The sequence below is a fragment of the Schistocerca piceifrons genome, chromosome 4, assembly GCF_021461385.2.
Source record: "Schistocerca piceifrons isolate TAMUIC-IGC-003096 chromosome 4, iqSchPice1.1, whole genome shotgun sequence".
In the NCBI taxonomy this organism is placed as follows: domain Eukaryota; kingdom Metazoa; phylum Arthropoda; class Insecta; order Orthoptera; family Acrididae; genus Schistocerca; species Schistocerca piceifrons.
This window is the reverse complement of record NC_060141.1, coordinates 360997031-361019604: the sequence shown is the minus strand read 5'-3', so window position 1 is coordinate 361019604 and position 22574 is coordinate 360997031. Positions and strand designations below refer to the sequence as shown.

Below are 22574 nucleotides of genomic sequence, written 5' to 3'. Positions count from 1 at the left end.
TAACATTTTGATAGTTTACTTACGTGAAAGTGAAATACCACAAAACTAATTTTACACCTCGGACTACATTTAACGTGCACAAAAATTTTGCATGTGTTTCAGTATTACAACATTGCGTTGCCAGGACTCTTCTGATGATAACGGAGACCCTTTCAAGCATATTTTTCCAAGCTACGTCTCTTTATAAACTACATTTTCGCCTCACACCAGACTTTACGTGCGTATTTTATGTGTACAAGTAGGGTAACTTTGAACCTCTTTATCTCGGAAACGGATAAAGATATCAGATATTGTTTGGTACTGGGATCTTAAGAATATATCGTAAAAATTTCAGCCATCTGCTGTGCGTAGCCATCTTCAAATCCGCGATTCGGTTTTGGCAGGAAAAAACGGTAAAGAAACGTTCTTTTTGAGTTTCGCAAGGAACCGCCCCACGAACTAATAGCTTGGAGCCTCTGTAACTGATAAATGGTTCAAATGGCTCTGAGCACTATGGGACTTAACATCTTAGGTCATCAGTCCCCTAGAACTTAGAACTACTTAAACCTAACTAACCTAAGGACATCACACACATCCATGCCCGAGGCAGGATTCGAACCTGCGACCGTAGCAGGCCCGCAGTTCCGGACTGTAGCGCTAGAACCGCACGGCCACCGCGGCCGGCAACTGATAAATATATCAAGAACATTTTCAAGATTATTCTAGATCAGTATCTTAGAAAGATATCGTAAAATTTGTCATTTCCTGTGCATTGCCACCGCGGAATCCGCGGCTTGGTTTTGCTACGAAAAAATGTTACAAAATATTTTGGATTTTTTTCTAAGGATCCATCAATGAACGAATAAACATTTTTGAGAACGGAAAGATGGCACTTTTAGACAAATACCGTTAAAATAATAATACTCTTAAAATTTGAGCAATTTGCTGCGGTTATTTTTTAGATTTCGCCTTATATTGGATTTTACATACGTATTTTACATTTAGAAGGAGGGTAACTTTGAACCTCTGTAACTCGGAAATGAATAAAGATATCAAGTAAAATTTTCAATATTGGTCGAGCTTTGGGTCTTAGGAATATATCGTAAAAGTTTCAACAATTTACTGTGTATAGCCGTCCTGCAGTACGCAGCTCGGTTTTGGTACGAAAAACTGGTTAAAAACTCTTTCCTGGGGTTTTCAGAGGAACCTCGTATGACGTAGTGGTGTCTCCTTAAGCCTCTTAAGGCCCACCGTAGACCACATCAAATGCAAACTCCATTTTAATGCGCTGCGTTTTGGAACACGCTGTCTCGTACATACCGATATCCGCAAAGCGGAAATTATTACTTCAAAATGTCTGCTGCGTTGTCCACCCGAATGTTTCCGTGACTGTCGAGTTTACATTGGCATTGTAAAGAGAAGCAGGGTTCACATTTATCTTTACACTATCTTATTTTGTGAGCTCGACCTGCTGTGCAGTGTGCGAGCGGAAAGTGAGACCAGAAAATCAAGACACCGGAATTCGTTTTCATTTGCTTGTTAGCCACGCCCGCAAACTTGCACTCGTTGCTGGTGGCACATTGTCCTTTCTTTCATGTCAGCATATCTGAAAATATAGTCACAGTGTAGTGAAACTGCATGCTATTATATATTCTTCCGTTTTAAGTTATCTGAAGTAAAATACATGCAACACAAATTCAACGATACTTCTGACCTTGGGGGCAACCTACACGACACAATGAGTCAGCTCTTCGCTTTCTGCCAGTTCTGAGAAGCGCAGATAGGATAGCCCATGTAAAATTGTAATAAAGTATCTTCAGAAGAGAGACGAAACTGTTCTAGCTAAATGCTGTTGCGTAAATTCAGAGAACTGTTATTCAAGGGAGACACTGTGACAAACTTCTGCAACCATTGCACATCTCATGTGAGAACTGTGAAAATAAGAGAGATTGGGGCGTGTACTGTGGGCCATAGGCAATTACTTTCCATCATTTAGTACGCCAATTGCAGAGGACGTAAATTAATAAATATTGGAAAGAAGTACCCTCTGCCATGCACTGTACAATGGCTTGCGGAGTATCCATGTAGATGTACAAAAGGAGCTGCGCCATAACATGTGCTCCGTGTTCTTGTAGGCATGGAATAATAACTGTGGTGATTATAAAGGTTAGAGGTTAAGGTGGTCAAGTATTACGTGTAAGGTTATTTAAAAGCCGAAATGGAATGTTTATATGTAGTGGATGCAGAGAAGACCTTCATCACGTGTGTTGTGTGCTGGTCGATCGACGCCCTCCTCGTTCACCGCAACCGAATCCTCTTAGCGCGCTCCCATCGTCTGGTATTCCGTTTCCTGCACGAGTGTCCTGTTAACTTGGAAGCCTTATAGAGAGAGTGGCGCCCGAACCTGGCTTTACGGCTTCGCTCTTCTCACTCGGATAGAGACCGTATTTCGCGAACAGATCCTCCACCAAGGCGATGGGTTCATACACTAAGGACACGTAATTATAACTACTTGTGGCTCAATGGCCAGGTGCAAGTCTTTTCAATTGGATGCCACTTTGACGACATACGTGTCCTTAATCTAACCTTGTTATTGAATCAGGGAAACATGACCTACAGTTTAACGTGGAATCCGAACCACATTCCGTTCCCACTGACTCACCGCAATGTTGGGAGATGAAGACTAGATTAACATTTCCGTGGTCCGACGGGGATTCGATCCTGCAACCTCTGTTTCCAGGCACGCGCTTTATCACTAACCCACTAGGCCCACATCATCTACCAGTTCATACTCTTGAGTACTGTTTGACGCTAGAACGGCTCCTTTTGGATATAAACATGTACTACGTTGTTAGCCGTAATGACCGATATAAACAGTATGAACACTACACCCAGCTGGCGGCTACACGGGTAGCTGAGGCTGTTTGGCGTGGACTGGGTGATTTTTTAGGTTAGAAGGCCTCGGGAAAGTACGAGGTGGGCTGCAATCTCAAAGGGTGCATGGCAAAAACAGGACGCGCTTGGATCAAGGAACAGTCGGAATTGTAGTTGTAAATTGTTGTAGTTGTGCTGGGAAAGTCCATGAGCTTCAAGCGCTAATAGAAAGCACAGAAGCTGAAATCGTTATAGGTACAGAAAGCTGGCTAAAGCCTGAAATAAGTTCTGCAGAAATTTTTACGAAGTCTCAGACAGTGTTCAGGAAAGATAGATTAGGCAGAATTGGTGGTGGAGTGTTTGTGTCTGTCAGTAGTGGTTTATCTTGTAGTGAAGTCGAAGTAGATACTCCGTGCGAATTGGTATGGGTGGAGGTTATACTTAACAGCCGAACTAAGTTAATAATTGGCTCCTTCTACCGACCCCCAGACTCCGATGATATAGTTGCTGAACAGTTCAGAGAAAATTTGAGTCTCGTAACAAATAAATATCCCACTCATACGGTTATAGTTGGTGGGGACTTCAACCTTCCCTTGATATGTTGGCAAAAATACTTGCTCAAGACCAGTGGTAGGCAGAAAACATCTTCCGAGATTGTCCTAAATGCTTTCTCAGAAAATTATTTCGAGTAGTTAGTCCACGAACCCACGCGAATTGTAAATGTTTGCGAAAACACACTTGACTTCTTAGCCACAAACAATCCAGAGCTAATAGAGAGCATCATGATTGATACAGGGATTAGTGATCACAAGGTCGTTGTAGCTAGGCTCAGTACCGTTTCTTCCAAATCCACCAGAAACAAACGCAAAATAATTTTATTTAAAAAAGCGGATAAAATGTCACTAGAAGCCTTCCTAAGAGACAATCTCCATTCCTTCCGAACTGACTATGCAAATGTAGACGAGATGTGGCTCAAATTCAAAGATATAGTAGCAACAGCAATTGAGAGATTCATACCTCATAAATTGGTAAGAGATGGAACCAATCCCCCATGGTACACAAAACAGGTCCGAATGCTGTTGCAGAGGCAACGGAAAAAGCATGCGAAGTTCAGAAGAACGCGAAATCCCGAAGATTGGCTAAAATATACAGACGCGCGAAATTTGGCACGGACTTCAATGCGAGATGCCTTTAATAGGTTCCACGACGAAACATTGTCTCGAAATTTGGTTGAAAATCCGAAGAAATTCTGGTCGTATGTAAAGTACACAAGCGGCAAGACGCAGTCAATACCTTCGCTGCGCAATGCCGATGGTACTGTTACCGACGACTGTGCCGCTAAAGCGGAGTTATTGAACGCAGTTTTCCGAAATTCCTTCACCAGGGAACACGAATGGAATATTCTAGAATTTGAAACACGAAGAGCTGCTAGCGTGAGTTTCTTCGAAGTAGATACCTTAGGGGTTGCGAAGCAAATCGCTTGATACGGGCAAGTCTTCAGGTCCAGATTGTATACCGATTAGGTTCCTTTCAGATTACGCTGATACAATAGCTCCCTACTTAGCAATCATATACAACCGCTCGCTCAGCGATAGATCTGTACCTACAGATTGGAAAATTGCGCAGGTCGCACCAGTGTTTAAGAATGGTAGTAGGAGTAATCCATCGAACTACAGACCTATATCATTGACGTCGGTTTGCAGTAGGGTTTTGGATCATATTCTGTATTCAAACATTATGAATCACCTCGAAGGGAACGATCTATTGATACGTAATCAGCATGGTTTCAGAAAACATCGTTCTTGTGCAACGCAGCTAGCTCTTTATTCGCACGAAGTAATGGCCGCTATCGACAGGGGATCTCAAGTTGATTCCGTATTTCTAGATTTCCGGAAAGCTTTGGACACCGTTCCTCACAAGCGACTTCTAATCAAGCTGCGGGCCTATGGGGTATCGTCTCAGTTGTGCGACTGGATTCGTGATTTCCTGTCAGGAAGGTCGCAGTTCGTAGTAATAGACGGCAAATCATCGAGTAAAACTGAAGTGATATCAGGTGTTTCCCAGGGAAGCGTCCTGGGACCTCTGCTGTTCCTGATCTATATAAATGACCTGGGTGACAATCTGAGCAGTTCTCTTAGGTCGTTCGCAGATGATGCTGTAATTTACCGTCTAGTAAGGTCATCCGAAGACCAGTATCAGTTGCAAAGCGATTTAGAAACGTTTGCTGTATGGTGTGGCAGGTTGCAGTTGACGCTAAATAACGAAAAGTGTGAGGTGATCCACATGATTTCCAAAAGAAATCCGTTGGAATTCGATTACTCGATAAATAGTACAATTCTCAAGGCTGTCAATTCAACTAAGTACCTGGGTGTTAAAATTACGAACAACTTCAGTTGGAAAGACCACATAGGTAATATTGTGGGGAAGGCGAGCCAAAGGTTGCGTTTCATTAGCAGGACACTTAGAAGATGCAACAGGTCCACTAAAGAGACAGCTTACACTACACTCATTCGTCCTCTGCGCGGTGTGGGATCCTTACCAGGTGGGATTGACGGAGGACATCGAAAGGGCTCAAAAAAGGGCAGCTCATTGTGTATTATCACGTAATAGGGGAGAGAGTGTGGCAGATATGATACGCGTGTTGGGATGGAAGTCCTTAAAGCAAAGAAGTTTTTCGTCGCGGCGAGATCTATTTACGAAATTTCAGTCACCAACTTTCTCTTCCGAATGCGAAAATATTAAGTCCCCCAGACGGGATCTTGTGCGACGGCCAAAAGACAGTATGTTTATACGATTCTACTGCGTGAACGATTTCTTAAACACAAAATTTCGTCGCGGAGGGATCTATTTACGAAAAAGGGAACTTGCAGTTTTAAATTTTGCTAAGATACGACTGTGTCCTCGTTAACAGTCTGCAGTGAGGCACTGTGGCAAACGCTTTCCGGAAGTTTAGCAACTGGAATTTGCCTCTTGCCCTTCTTTCATAGTTTGCAGGATATCATGTGAGAAAATGGTAAACTGAGTTTCGGACAAGCGATGCTTTTCAAAACGGTGCTGATTTGCGGACAGAAACGTTTTCGTCTCAAGGATTCTACTTTTCATATTGAAGCTCAGAATACGTTCCAGAATTGTGTAGTAAATCGATGTTAAGGATATGGCCAGCAGTTTTGTGGGTCCATTCATTTTCCTTTCTTGTATACAACAGACACCTGCCCTTTCCTCAGTCGCTTGGGACTTCGAACTGGACGACCAATTTGCGATACATGTAAGCTACACAAGGGGCCAGTGCCGTAGACAACTCTTCGTAAAATCGAATTGGAATTCCATCCGGAGCTTGCGACTTAATTGTTTCCATCTCTTCCCGTTGTTTCTACATCCCAAGAATGCCTATTATTAAAACACCGGACGGGTGATGGAAGCCTTCTATCCGCTTAGCGATTTTACATAGGACGACAATTTTTATTAGTTTCTCGGCAATATATTTTGCTAAGATATGACTGTGGTCTCTCCCCCCCCTATGAACCATGGACCTTACCGTTGGTAGGGAGGCTTGCGTGCCTCAGCGATACAGATAGCCGTACCGTAGATGCAACCACAACGGAGGGGTATCTGTTGAGAGGCCAGACAAACGTGTGGTTCCCGAAGAGGGGCAGCAACCTTTTCAGTAGTTGCAGGGGCAACAGTCTGGATGATTGACTGAACTGGCCTTGTAACACTAACCAAAACGGCTTTGCTGTGCTGGTACTGCGAACGGCTGAAAGCAAGGGGAAACTACAGCCGTAATTTTTCCCGAGGCCGTGCAGCTCTACTGTATGGTTAAATGATGATGGCGTCCTCTTGGGTAAAGTATTCCGGAGGTAAAATAGTCCCCCATTCGGAGCTCCGGGCTGGGACTGCTCAAGAGGACGTCGATAGCAGGAGAAAGAAAACTGGCGTTCTACGGATCGGAGCGTGGAATGTCAGATCCCTTAATCGGGCAGGTAGGTTAGAAAATTTAAAAAGGGAAATGGATAGGTTAAATTTAGATTTAGTGGGAATTAGCGAAGTTCGGTGGCAGGAGAAACAAGACTTCTGGTCAGGTGAATACAGGGTTATAAATACAAAATCAAATACGGGTAATGCACAAGTAACTTTAATAATGAATAAAAAATAGGAGTACGGGTAAGCTACTACAAACAGCATAGTGAACGCCTTATTGTGGCCAAGATAGACACGAAGTCCACGCCTACTACAGTAGTACAAGTTTATATGCCAACTAGCTCTGCAGATGACGAAGAAATGTATGATGAAATAAAAGAAATTATTCAGATAGTGAAGGGAGACGAAAATTTAATAGTCATGGGTGACTGGATTTCGATAGTAGGAAAAGGAAGAGAAGGAAACGTTGTAGGTAAATATGGATTATGGGTAAGAAATGAAAGAGGATGCCTCCTGGTAGAATTTTGCACAGAGCATAACTTAATCATAACTAACACTTGGTTCAAGAATCATAAAAGATGGTTGTATACATAGAAGAAGCCTGGAGATACTATAAGATATTAGATAGATTATATAATGGTAAGACGGAGATTTAGGAACCAGGTTTTAAATTGTAAGACATTTCCAGGGGCAGATGTGGACTCCGACCACAATCTATTGGCTATGAACTGTAGATTCAAACGTAAGAAACTGCAAAAATGTGGGAATTTAAGGAGATGGGACCTGGATAAACTAACTAAACCAGAGGTTGTACAGAGTTTCAGGGAGAGCATAATGGAACAATTGACAAGAATGGAGGAAAGAAATACAGTAGAAGAAGAATGGGTAGCTTTGAGGGATGAAGTACTGAAGGCAGCAGTGGATCAAGTAGGTAAAAAGACGAGGGCTAGTAGAAATCCTTGGGTAACAGAGGAAATATTGAATTTAATTGATGAAAGAAGAAAATATAAAAATGCAATAAATGAAGCAGGCAAAAAGAAATACAAACGTCTCAAAAATGAGATCGACAGGAAGTGGAAAATGGCTAAGCAGGGATGGCTAGAGGACAAATGTAAGGATGTAGAGGCTTATCTCACTAGGGGTAAGATAAGTACTGCCTACAAGAAAATTAAAGAGATCTTTGGAGAAAAGAGAACCACTTGTATGAATATCAAGAGCTCAGATGGAAACCCAGTTCTAAGCAAAGAAGGGAAAGCAGAAAGGTGGAAGGAGTATATAGAGGGTCTATACAAGGGCGATGTACTTGAAGACAATATTATGGAAATGGAAGAGGATGTAGATGAAGATGAAATGGGAAATATGATACTGCGTGAAGAGTTTGACAGAGCACTGAAAGACCTAAGTCGAAACAAGGCCCCAGGAGTAGACAACATTCCATTAGAACTACTGACAGCCTTGGGAAAGCCAGTCCTGACAAACCTCTACCATCTGGTGAGCAAAATGTATGAGATAGTCGAAATACCCTCAGACTTCAAGAAGAATATAATAATTCCAATCATAAAGAAAGCAGGTGTTGACAGATGTGAAAATAACCAAACTATCAGTTTAATAAGTCACAGCTGCAAAATATTAACGCGAATACTTTACAGACGAATGGAAAAACTGGTAGAAGCCGACCTCGGGGAAATCAGTTTGAATTCCGTAGAGATATTGGAACACAACTTATCTTAGAAGCTAGATTCAGAAAAGGCAAACCAACGTTTGTAGCATTTGTACACTTACAGAAATCTTTTGACAATTTTGACTGGAATATTCTCTTTCAATTTCTGAAGGTGGCAGGGGTAAAATACAGGGAGCAAAAGGCTATTTACAATTTGTACAGAAACCAGATGGAAGTAACGAGAGTCGAGGGACATGAAAGGGAAGCAATGGTTGGGAAGGGAGTGAGACAGGGTTGTAGCCTCTCCCCGATGTATCTGTATATTGAGCAAGTAGTAAAGGAAATAAAAGAAAAATTCGGAGTAGGTATTAAAATCCATGGAGAAGAAATAAAAACTTTAAGTTTCACCTATGACATTGTAATTCTGTCAGAGACAGCAAAGGACTTGGAACTGCAGTTGAACGGAATGGACAGTGTCCTGAAAGAAGGGTATGAGATGAACATCAACAAAAGCAAAACGAGGATGATGGAATGTAGTCGAATTAAGTTGGGTGATGCTGAGGGAATTAGATTAGGGAATGAGACACTTAAAGTAGTAAAGGAGTTTTGCTATTTGGGGAACAAAATAACTGATGATGGTCGAAGTAGAGAGGATATAAAATGTAGACTGGCGATGGCAAAGAAAGCGTTTCTGATGAAGAGAAATTTGTTAACATCGAGTATGTATTTAAGTGTCAGGAAGCCGTTTCTGAGAGTATTTGTGTGGAGTGTAGCCATGTATGGAAGTGAAACATGGACGATAAATTGTTTGGACAAGAAGAGAATAGGAGGTTTCGAGATGTGGTACTACAGAAGAATGCTGAAGATTAGATGGGTAGATCACATAACTAATGAGGAGGTACTGAATAGAGTTGGGGAGAAGATGAGTTTGTGACACAACTTGACTAGAAGAAGGGATCGGTTGGTCGGACATGTTCTGAGGCATCAAGGGATCACCAATTTAGTATTGGAGGACAGCGTGGAGGGTAAAAATCATAGAGGGAGACCAAGAGATGAATACACTAAGCAGATTCTTAAGGATGTAGGCTGCAGTACGTACTGGGAGATGAAGAAGGTTGCACAGGATAGAGTAGCACGGAGAGCTGCATCAAACCAGTCGCAGGACTTAAGACCACAACAACAACATGACTGTGGTATTTGTATACATCGCGCATCGATTTTTTGCAGATACACAAATCTGTACTAATTTTTTCCTGTCGTCATTTGCACGTTCTCTTCTGAACCGTGAGTGCCTTTACTCACTCAACATTTTCCGAATTGTGTTGAAAAATAGTGGTGTTTTCCGTCCTCAATCTACTTACTTGGCACATACTTCTCGAGAGCGTGATTCGCAATCGGTTTAAACTTCACCTATAATTTTGCTACGTTCATTTTACTGTAACTAAATTATGTCAGTTCACTGACTAAGTGAGGTACTAGCTCTCCTAGCCTTCTTGATTGATTTATTAGCTTTAGTAACCATAGTCGCTTGATAGCATCATGGTCACTTAACCCCTTTCGCTCTACTGACACCAACGATAGCTTTCTTTTAAGTCATGAGTCTTATGAGAGGTTTGCTGCGGCCTGCCAAACATTCCTCTCCTGTGCCACCTTTTTCATCTCAGTGTAGCAATTGCTATCTACATTATCAATTATTTGCTGCATGTATTCTAATCTATGTCTTCCTCTGCTACAATGTTTATCCTCTACACCTTGCTTGACACTTCACACAGTGAACAGTTTTTTAATCGGGCGGCAGCCACAGCACACGCTTTGACGCTCTGACAACTCACGGGACGTTTGTAGCTTATGTTGTCAGTTGCTATTTTCGTGGCGAACACACGCTTTTGTCACTACAGGGCCCAGTTCTTCCCTGAATAACGTCTACGAAGGGCATTTTGTTGCTGGACATAGGCCGACAAGAAAATATTTTATTCGGAATGTGTACAGACACAGACATAATTTTCATCTTAGAAAATGGTCTTTTTATCATTTGATGATGGTTTTTTTATCAGTTGAGGAGTGCTGAAATGTCAACCAAGCCACGCCAATTGTTACACTCCCGCATTCTGTAACGTACGACATAGCACTTATATTTGGGCCAAAGATGCAACTCAAAAGTTGCGAGAAGGGTTTGTGGATTTATAAGTGACCTGAACAAATACAGCTACAGTGGACCATTGGACATTTCATTCAGTTCCATTTTGATAGTTTTAACATCTGTATTTAAAAAAAAACTGTTCGTTGTATGAATTATCGAGCCATCCTATGTAACTATTTTAGCTATCGTTGCCCCAGTACTAAAATTATTTGTAATATGGAAATTATTCCGTGATGTCTTAACAGATGTCCTACCATCCTGTCCCTTCTTGTCAGTGTTTTCCATACATTCCTTATCTCACCGATTCTGCCGAGAACCTCCTTATTGCTTACCTTATCAGTCCATCTACACTCCTGGAAATGGAAAAAAGAACACATTGAAACCGGTGTGTCAGACCCACAATACTTGCTCCGGACACTGCGAGAGGGCTGTACAAGCAATGATCACACGCACGGCACAGCGGACACACCAGGAACCGCGGTGTTGGCCGTCGAATGGCGCTAGCTGCGCAGCATTTGTGCACCGCCGCCGTCAGTGTCAGCCAGTTTGCCGTGGCATACGGAGCTCCATCGCAGTCTTTAACACTGGTAGCATGCCGCGACAGCGTGGACGTGAACCGTATGTGCAGTTGACGGACTTTGAGCGAGGGCGTATAGTGGGCATGCGGGAGGCCGGGTGGACGTACCGCCGAATTGCTCAACACGTGGGGCGTGAGGTCTCCACAGTACATCGATGTTGTCGCCAGTGGTCGGTGGAAGGTGCACGTGCCCGTCGACCTGGGACCGGACCGCAGCGACGCACGGATGCACGCCAAGACCGTAGGATCCTACGCAGTGCCGTAGGGGACCGCATCGCCACTTCCCAGCAAATTAGGGACACTGTTGCTCCTGGGGTATCGGCGAGGACCATTCGCAACCGTCTCCATGAAGCTGGGCTACGGTCCCGCACACCGTTAGGCCGTCTTCCGCTCACGCCCCAACATCGTGCAGCCCGCCTCCAGTGGTGTCGCGACAGGCGTGAATGGAGGGACGAATGGAGACGTGTCGTCTTCAGCGATGAGAGTCGCTTCTGCCTTGGTGCCAATGATGGTCGTATGCGTGTTTTGCGCCGTGCAGGTGAGCGCCACAATCAGCACTGCATACGACCGAGGCACGCAGGGCCAACACCCGGCATCCTGGTGTGGGGAGCGATCTCCTACACTGGCCGTACACCACTGGTGATCGTCGAGGGGACACTGAATAGTGCACGGTACATCCAAACCGTCATCGAACCCATCGTTCTACCATTCCTAGACCGGCAAGGGAACTTGCTGTTCCAACAGGACAATGCACGTCCGCATGTATCCCGTGCCACCCAACGTGCTCTAGAAGGTGTAAGTCAACTACCCTGGCCAGCAAGATCTCCGGATCTGTCCCCCATTGAGCATGTTTGGGACTGGATGAAGCGTCGTCTCACGCGGTCTTCACGTCCAGCACGAACGCTGGTCCAACTGAGGCGCCAGGTGGAAATGGCATGGCAAGCCGTTCCACAGGACTACATCCAGCATCTCTACGATCGTCTCCGTGGGAGAATAGCAGCCTGCATTGCTGCGAAAGGTGGATATACACTGTACTAGTACCGACATTGTGTATGCTCTGTTGCCTGTGTCTATGTGCCTGTGGTTCTGTCAGTGTGATCATGTGATGTATCTGACCCCAGGAATGTGTCAATAAAGTTTCCTCTTCCTGGGACAATGAATTCACGGTGTTCTTATTTCAGTTTCCAGGAGTGTATTTTTCAACATTCTTCTGTACCACCAAATCTTAAATGCCTCGATTCTCTTCTGTTCCGGTTTTCCCATAGTCCATGTTTCACTAGCATGCAATGCTGTGCATAAAACGCAAATTCTCAACAATTTCTTTCTCAAATTAAGGCTTATGTTTGGTAGGAGTAGACTTCTCTTGGCCGGGAATGCCCTTTTTGCCGGTGCTGGTCTGCTTTTTAAGTCCTCCTTGCTCCGTCCGTCATTGGTTGTTTTGCTGTCTAGGCAGGAGTATTCCCTAACTTCATCTACTTCATGATCACCAATTCTGTTGTTAAGTTTCTCGCTGTTCTTGTTTCTGCTACTTCCCATTACTTTCCTCTGTCTTCGATTTATTCTCAATCCATATTCTGTATCCATTAGACTGTCCATTCTATTCAGCAGATCCTATAATTGTTGGTCACTCTTACTGAGGACAGCACTGTCGTCAACGAATCTCGTCGTTGGCATCCTTTCACCTTGAATCCCTGTCTTACACCCTTTTTAATCCGAGCACTTCGTTCTTGGTCTTCCATTCTTTCTCTCCGCTTGTATATGTTGTACAGCCTTTCCCTATTTTTCTAATATCGAACATCTTGCACCATTTGACATTATCGAACGCTTTTTCCAAGTCGACAAATCCTCTGAACCTGTCTAGAGTTTTCTTTGGCTTTACTTTCTTTACCAACCGTAACGTCAGAACTGCCTTTCTGGTGCCTCTACATTTCCTAAAGCAAACTGATAGTCATCGAACATATCCTCAATTTTCTTCTCCATTCTTCTGTGTATTATACTTGACAGCAACGTGGATGCATGAGCTGTTAAGATGATTATTCGATAATTCTCGCACTTTTCAGCTCTGGCAGTCTTCAGAATTGTGTGGATGATGTCTTTCCGAAAGTTAGATGGTATAGCGTCAGATTCATATGTCCCACACACCAACGTGAGTAGTCGTTTTGTTGCCACTTCTCCAAATGATTTTAGAAATTCTGATGGAATGTTATCTATCCCTTCCGCCTTATGGGGTGTGAAGTCTTCCAAGGCTCTTTTAAATTCTGATTGTAATTCTGGATCGCCTGTCTCTTCTATATCGACTGCTGTTTGTAGCTACAAGGTCTAAAACATTTCCATTGCGTGTGAACAGTCGAACTAGCTGCTCAAGACAGTTTTCGGAAAACGTGTTCAAAAGTATCTCGTAAGACACTCTACCCCTATCCACTGCATTGAATGCATAGACGTCCCAGTCTATAGTTGGTAGGTTAAATTCACCTCGAAGTAATATTGAATGATTTGGGTGTTTACGCGCTACTGACATCAGACATTATCTGAATGAATGAAACTGTCACAAAGCAGCCAGGAGGCCGGTATAACCATCCAACAATCAATTTGATTTCACTTAGACATGTTATACGCGTCGAGATAACTTCACAGTCACATTAAAATTCGACATCTATTGAGACAATATTTTTGTCAACTGCAGTGAACGCTCCTCCTCCTATGACGCCTAACCTGTCTTTCCAATGTACGTTCCATGACTCGCTAAATATCTCAGAGCTTTCTACTTCGCGTTTCTGACAGCTCTCGATCCCGAGAATAATTTGAGCGTGAGAAATTTCGTGTAGGTTATTAAATTATGGAGATTTTTTACGAATATTTCGACGATTTACTGATTACATTTTGACAGTCGGAGTGTCCTTACTCTGAATGCTGCCTGATTTCCTTGTCTGTGTGTCCACTGGCAAGTGTTTATCAGAGTACCTTAAACTACTGTCTAGTCTAAAAGTCCACTGTGCACTCCACACGTACTCTGCTACCTGAATAGATGCTTTCTTTGTTGTAATGCACCGCTGACATATGATGGGAAGTCTTGCAGCTCTCCACGTGATAACGCAGGCCCAGAAATCTGCAGCCAAGACCATCACACAGTCGACGAAGCCTTTGGTTGAGAACCTCCACTCGACTCCAGACCAAAGTATCAATCAACTCTGTGAACAATGCTGCAGATTGCGAGCTCTGCTTGCACCCTGAGTGTGAGGCCAGCAGCTTTCACCACTTCCAGTAGCTGTATGAAGTGAGGATGGTCTCAGGTTCCAAGCAACATGTGTCACTCGTGCCTACATTAACCAAAACTTGCAGATGACTGCACCCTGTACGCTCGATAATTGTAGCCAAGGCCTCCTCCACATCTCGGATGAGGCTCCCTGGCAGACTAGCTGAATAGACGATGGCTTTCTTTCTGGATCTGATCGCCATTTCCCTAAGAGGCTCCTAAATGCGCCAAACATTGAACCTCCCAATAACTAGTTAACCCCCCTCCCCCGTGTGCTTGCTTGGACCCAGCTGAAGGAGCAGCCACCTGCCCACTTCCAGCGTGAATGGGCGAGGCCAGATGGCCAGCCCCCGCATTCGACCGCCGCCCCGAGACAGGCAAACACGTTACCATCCGCCACTCACCCCATGGAAAGGGCAGATCCACTGCGTCGAGTACAATGGAAGATGCGTCGGCAGCAGAGCCCTTGGGAGAAACAAGTGACACCTGAGGTCTCCCACGCGAGACGCCAGACTTTGTCAGGGCTGCACCGAGGCAGCATCTTGAAACGGCTGATGGTAGCCAAAAGCCGCTTCAGCTGTCCGCGAATTGCGGCCAGCTCCGCCTAGGTCAGCACACAGCGTGCACACATCATACCAGCACTACGAAGGAAACACCTTCCAATATAACCAATGATACCCTCCACCAATCCCGCAAAATTCAGGCAATAGTTGTAGAAATCTGAGCATTCTATCCCACAGACCTTAACTGACAGCCCACGACCATCCATTTCACACGACTAAAGCGTTAAAATGCCTAAGCTAATCATGAACTCCCACCTGCTAACCAGCTGCAAGTGACCCCACTTAAAATAAATCTACTAAATAGCCGATTGTATCACACAACAATCATATAAATCCCTTAACCATCTCATCCTTATCTATATCAACGTAGTACTAACATTTGCTTCTCCCAAGTTCTACAACTTCCTTCCAGTCCTTCAATGAGATGCAGTCCACCCTTGTTTCTGTACCTGAGTATCTTCCCTGTGCATATTCTGTGCCAACTCATAAAGTTCCCAAGCCTTCTCACACTCAAAATACCTTCACCTCTGCTGCATCTCCCATAAATGTAAATCTAAACGCTCCATAATCTCCCTCATCCTTGAGAACCCAGGTGTGCTGCTGCACCCCATCAACATGTACCATCTTCCCTCAATAACAAAACACCTTATCCCCATCTAAATGCAGCCGTGTTCGCCTCCGTGTCGTGAACTCATCCAGAATCCTATCCTTCGTACCAACCACTCTACCCTGTCCATTCCATCCCATCCCAAAATAAGGCTCCAATGCATCCTTCCCATGCTGGCATACCACTTGTCCTCTAACACCCACATCCCACCTCTCAGTTCATTCCCACAGAGACACCGCACAGCCTTTTCCATATCACATTCTCTCCAGTACTTCTTACATCCCAATCCTTACCCACAGCTACCAGAAACCCCTTGCATGTCATGATGATGATAAAGCGAATGTATCTCATATCACGCTCTTGTAATAAACACCTTCACGTATCTTTTCAGAAATTATTAGCCTTACAAGTATTATTTAAATAATAATTGAGTCCCCACATGATTTACCCCATTTGCCAAATCTCTGGGAGTCCTGGTCTCGCGGTTCCGATCAGGTCCGACGAAAAACTATAAATTTAAATTCAGAGCCGTAATATATTGAACAAGACATACGTTTGGGTTGCGACAGATACTCCAAATAATGCTGACTCGTAATGTTGCTCATAATCGTTCGTTTATCCCGTTGGGTTGTACCTCACCGTGAGTTTTTCATGTTATAAAGATTTGCACTGCGAACCAGATGCTTAAGCAAAACTCCATTCCTGTGTGCACAGTGTTTCGTTGTAATGCATAATGGCGGTCGCCAATGTATAAACACAGGTTACAGCAGACGCTGACTCGAGAACCTAAGCATTACAAAAACAGATCTCACTCCATGCTGTCTGAGCTCCTGAATGTGTTCAGCATTCAGCACCGCTCGAGGGATGGCGATCCTTACCGTCAATAAAATGAGTGTTTCGTCGTACAACTGTCTCATTACTTCTTATACAATGTCATGGTCGTTCTTATACAAAGTGATGGTCGAGCTGGAGATGTTTCTGTCACGTGTGATAGCCTATAAAGTTTACTACAAGCGCTTTCTGATGGCTAATAGAACATATTTTTGAGATATTTAACACCAAAAAACATGGCTATTGCGTATGACGAGAAAAGGCAATAAAAATCAGCAAACTAATTATTTAATTTTGTGGCAATGAAACTACACAGAAAACTAACGTTGAAGCCTGATTATTCTAGTTTTAGAACCACACAGTCAGTCTTCTGAGAATACTTCTGTAAACATTTGCAAAGATAATGTCACATTACGACTATCCATTCCATGGAACAGCATATTTCTGTCCGTCTCAACTGACGTCTCGTACCTATCTGGAGGTTAGAAACATTGTACGACTAACACTAAAACGGTTCTGTTGTTAGTTAGAAGTATTTGCAGAAACTTTCACTGCATTTGTAATTATTACTTTTAATGCAGGTATTACAATACAACTTTTTAAGTGTAGAACAGTGTACAAAACTGTGCAAAAGGAAAGAGGTACAAATGACTGAAGTGATTTCTTCTTGCAGGTAGGGGCGCTGGCGGCTTGTTTCCTTGCTCGACGAGGCTACCAGGTGGATGTCTATGAAGCTAGAGAAGGTGAGTGAGCTCAAAAAATACTGTTCCATTAACATAATACTATGAAGACGGTACAGCGACGGTGAAATATCTTGGAAGCTCTGACAAATAATTTGTATACTGACAGCGTTGCAGTCTCGAACATATAAGCTCAATTCTTGAAATGAAACGAATCGAACAAATTGGCATTAGCAGTGTATTTGACGCTTATTGGAAAGGTATCCGTTCATATCTTGAACGGGGCATACAGAAGTTTCCGCGGTTTCCCCAAACAGGGGAAGGTTGCTATTGTTTTCAATGAGGCCACTAACTATGCTCGTCATCATATTATCGAACTGGTAACTGGCTGAGAGAGATAACTGCGAATTTGTTTACAAACTGCCACTAACTTCGGTATCAAATATTGTCCTAGTTATGATAAATGTATCTGAAATGTTAACTTTTCGATTATGTCACCCACATGATAAAATTTTACCCATAACCCTTTGGTCTGGGTGAAGGGAGTTTTCAAAAATGAAGTTGATAAAGATATATCTTTGATCAACCCTTTCTCGAAAATGATTGTATGGACTTCACGGATAACCACTGAAAGATATAACTCGAAGTCAGTCGATTCAGATTCTATTATGGAAGATTTCGCTAAGCTAAATGCTGGAAAAATTTTAATAAAATGTTTTTACTCAAAGGAAAATTATCATTAATTATATTGAAAAACTGTACGAATTATAGGTGACCTTTAAATAAAACGTCTCTCTTTCGTATCGCACAGAAATTGTGTTTCTATTTTCAGTTGCAAACAAAAAACAACTATTTTTATCAATTATCGGCAACTTTTGAGGCCCACATTCTAAAATTTAATGCGTACTGTGAATTTTTTCTTCGCATTTAACATGTAGCTTGCGTAGTTAAAGTGACCTATGTCAGACTCGTCAATATAAAATTAGATATTTTATTGTATTAAGATCCATTATTAAACTAAAAAATAACAAATATTTTATTTTTTATTCTTACCGCCTACTTTAACAGATTCTACATTTTTATTAAAGCAGGAACAATGCAGTAGGACTAGTTACTTCTGCTTCCACTAAATGTTTTAAAGGTCTCAGGAATTACCTGAAATGCAAATGAATTGTTTCTTTTCATATTCATCTTGAGGTTGAAGCTATTGGGTCCGTGTTCGCTTGCAAACAAATCTGATTTAGGATGGGATCGGTCTTGGTCAAAACAGTTTTTTCTTCTTTCACTGAAATTACTGCATCATCAGTGGATTTTTATTTTCTTTCGGTTACCACATACATGGTTCTTTTTGCTTTGCATGACAGTTGTTTTTCTTTCATAGTTTGTCACTTTTTTTTGGTTTCCTCCACTATCATTCACTGTGAAAAACTGCACTTCTTAAACTTTCACTGTCACTGTTTGAAAAACTCTGAGACGATAATTGAGAAACAAGAAAAACTGACAAAATGTGAAAGGAAAACAACTATATTGTGAAACATAAAAAACGCAAAAGTCACAGCATGTGGTAACAAGAAAGAAAATAAAAATCTACTGACGATGCTGTTAAGTTTACCGAAACCTGTCTGGGTAAAAGAAGAAAAAATTGTGTTTCGCTCAAGGCGGATCCCAACCAAAAAATAAAAGTTTATTTTAAATTTAAAACTGGAATAAGATTCTAAAATTTATTTATGTGACAGAGGAATATCTATGTAGTACTTATTTCAAAATAAAAAATAACCCGTTTCTATGACCAGTAGATTGCGATTAATTTTGAAAGGTGTTACAAAGTGCTCAAGGAAAGGCAACTAAAGAGTGATTGACCGTGGTGGGGGGGGGGGGGGCGAGGAAGCGGGCCGACAAATGTCTGTGGGAGGGGAGGGGGGGGAGGGGGGAAGGAAGCGCCAAATAGTATAATGCTTGTGTAAAAAAATGTTTCCGAACCGGCCCTGTTACATGTGACAGTTCTACAGAAAGGAAATGTTCCTGTTTTAGCTGCCTTTAAAGGTCCTCTCCCGGAATCCCCTTTTACGTTTCGTTACCTTCTGAGCGAACTAGATCTAGAATGATCAAAACCCTGTGTTCTCTAACGTTAATACGCTAAATTTAGCAACCAAGGAAACGAATGTCAAAAAAGTAAACACGCATTACAGAGTAGAGGTTAACAATATCGTGTATACAAGTTACCGACAATACAGAGTCAAAAGTAAGGTAAAACACCAAATCTCGGCGTAACAGCAAAACTGGTCGTGATTACCTGAGAGTAAATAAAACTCGAAATCAAAATCTTTAAAGTATTTTTCAGAACAATCTCAAGGAGTGGCTATCCTTCGAAAACAAAAATTGGGTTTTTCTTAACCACTGTCACATAGTGAACTTCTTAGTAGCAGTATTTTCGCAAGTTTTCAAATAAATGTGTTTGCAGTAACAGGAGTAACAGTCAATTAGAAACGATTATAGTTGAAATGAAAGTAAAGATCTTGCCAGGTGTGATAACAATTTCCCGACTCCATGTCAGATTCTTCCGCAATGACTATTCACAATTTGATACTTCCCAAAACTCTCTGCATTCGATTGGGAGCAGACTTTATGATTACTAGCGTACTTTACCCCTTACGGGAAGTGGAAGAAGAGAGAGAGAGAGAGAGATACGTGAGAGTGATAAACCCTTTCCCTCGAAAACTTCTTCATATCCCCTCTGTTTTACCACAGATGACATGTAACTGATCTCATTTGTACTAAAATATTAGTACACTCGAGGTGCGTATTTGCTTCCACCGCGCTGAGTGGAATGCGTAAGTTATAATTAATGTTCAGCAACCTGCAGTCTTCAATAGTTGTCCCCTGCGCAGAAAACAGCAACTAGGTCGTGGTTCCGATATCTTGAGGCTGTAACAAGCTCTTTGCGACGAATTGATATGACATAAATAATTAAATCTTGAGTTAGTTTATTAATACGGGATGACTCTCGCTTTTTTTTAGCAGAACACGAGAAACTGCACTATTATAATCCACTTTTTCTAAAGACAAATAATCTCCATTCTTTACACTTTCATAGAAAATAAATAAAAGAATGAATTACGTATTTGTGTAATTACTATCAAATTGTTCTCAGTTATATGTCCAAACAACCAGAGATTGCTAGTTAAGTTCTTAGCAGATACCGACCAAGGCAGACAACATGTCTGTCTTGCGAGACTGCCGAACCAGCTTCGGTCTTACAGCCGAACCAATTCTCCCACCATCCAAGTTAGGCCAGTATTACGCTATCACATTTCTTTGTCAAAGATTTGATCAAAGATATGATCAAATATTCGTCAAATATATTTGTCAAAGATCTTTGACCTGGCGCTAAAAAGGGATAGTACACTGTCATATTTTTCGTCACAGTTCAAGATGGCTGACAACAACTTGTTATTAACCGCAGCAGTTGCATGTAACACAATTGCACTGTATGCACATGCGGAAGAGAAGCGGGGGAAAAAAAGGAAACGTACACGGGTGAAGTCGTGGGTTTTACGACGACACAATAGAAGCATTCAACAAAACTTGTTACTAGAGCTTATAGTGAAGGACGTCAAGTCGTACATCAATTACTTGAGAATGGATGAGCATACATTTCTGTATGCGCTCAGTAGAATGTATCCTCATATCACAGAGCACAATATTCGCTCAAGAACTGCTATATCTGCAGAAGACAGGCTCACTGTAACACTCCGATTCCTTGCTACAGCAGAGAGATAGGTTAGATTAGGTTTGGTTAGGTCAGGTCTCTAATCTTCTTAATCTACTTTTGCGTTCATGGTGCTTCACGTTGTAAAGCGCCTCATCAGCTTCATACATCTCTTTTAATTTTGTAGTTGTCGGTACACGTTAATTGTATTTGCCGGCAATGTTTATAAAAAGACTACAGATGACAGAGCGATTCTAGTGCTCCAAGTGGTAACATGTCACATTGCAGTGAACAGAAGACAAGCGATTTTTTTTATCAAATCTACAACGAGGCCCTAGATTTGATCAAATATTTGACAACGTTTGACAAAGTTCCCTATTACACCATCAAATTTCTTTGACAAAGATATTTGACAAAGAAATTTGATAGTGTAATACCGGTCTTAGGCGCGATCCGAAGATCTCTGAAGTGTTTCGTCTGCCTCTTCGTTTACCAGCTGTTTATTATTTTGCTGGTAATCAACACTTTCGAGATAATGGAATGATAGCCTGCTATTGAGATATGTTTTTATGTGAAATGAGAGTAAATTCACTGTTCCATTTCGTCCTGGCCACTCTCTCTTTCGTAACTCCTCCACTCCGGTTTCTATGTCCATTTCCTCTACCTTCCTGTCCATCCATTCTTCCCTCCTCTCTCTGACCTTCACCTTGTTTTTTTTTACTGCAAATTCAGCTTCTCTAGCAGTATTCTAATCATAAGCCGATAAGCAAATAGAAATTTCCCCTGTGCTAACAATGTGTCATTCGTATATTTTATGTATTTATTGAATATAGGGTGTTTCACAATTCATACACCCCCAGAAGTCGTGGAGAGGACTTAATACCCATGTCCGAAAATATCATCCAACGACGCTACAGAGGGTCAAAGTTATAGGCACCGGCGCCTGTAATTTTGTGCATCACCCTACATATACATACATTTACGGGCTCCGGCGCTTGTAACTTTGGATGACGTTTCCGGATATGGGTTCTGTGGTGTCACCGCCAGACACCACACTTGCTAGGTGGTAGCTTAAATCGGCCGCGGTCCATTTAGTACATGTCGGACCCGCGTGTCGCCACTGTGTAATCGCAGACCTAGCGCCACCACCAAGGCAGGTCTCGTGATACGAGAGAGGACTCGCCCCAGTTGTACGAGAACCTAGCTACCGCCCAGTTGTACGAGAACCTAGCTACCGCCCAGTTGTACGAGAACCTAGCTACCGCCCAGTTGTACGAAGCCTTTCTCTCTCATTAGCCGAGAGACAGAATAGCCATCAGCTAAGTTAATGGCTACGAACTAGCAAGGCGCCATTAGCCATACAGTGATTGTACTTAAAGTCTCCTGTGTATCGTGAAGATCGATGTACCACAAGGATTAATTAAAGTTAAGTATTAAACCTGCTCCGTACTTTTCTTCCTAACATTAATTACGTATCCTGTTCCAGTACTTCACGTCCGTCTGCGTTAGTCTAGCGTGCATTTTCAGCCACCTCAGCTTCACGGTGTCGGCCCGGCTGCCGACACAACAGGTTCCTACGTAAAACTTGATCTACTGCGACCCCTCTAGAACTGTGTAACATGAATTGCGAAACACCTTGTGTATTAAAAGTATAGAACCTGTATGTCTCCGTATGTTAATAGCAGTAACATGCATAAAATTGAAGGAAATCGGTCAAGATGTTTTATATATAGGAAAATAGGTACATAAAAACATGCGTGTCGTCGCATGCAACGTTGGGTTA

General features: G+C 42.5%; 1 protein-coding gene across 1 annotated transcript in view; it reads left to right on the top strand.

Annotated features, from left to right (window-relative positions):
- Window positions 1–22574, top strand: part of LOC124795844 (kynurenine 3-monooxygenase-like) — a 181682-nt gene that overhangs the window by 19731 nt on the left and 139377 nt on the right. The window contains exon 2 of the mRNA XM_047259926.1: window positions 17076–17145. Within this exon, the coding sequence (XP_047115882.1) occupies window positions 17076–17145 (70 nt within the window). The remainder of the gene's footprint in view (window positions 1–17075; window positions 17146–22574) is intronic.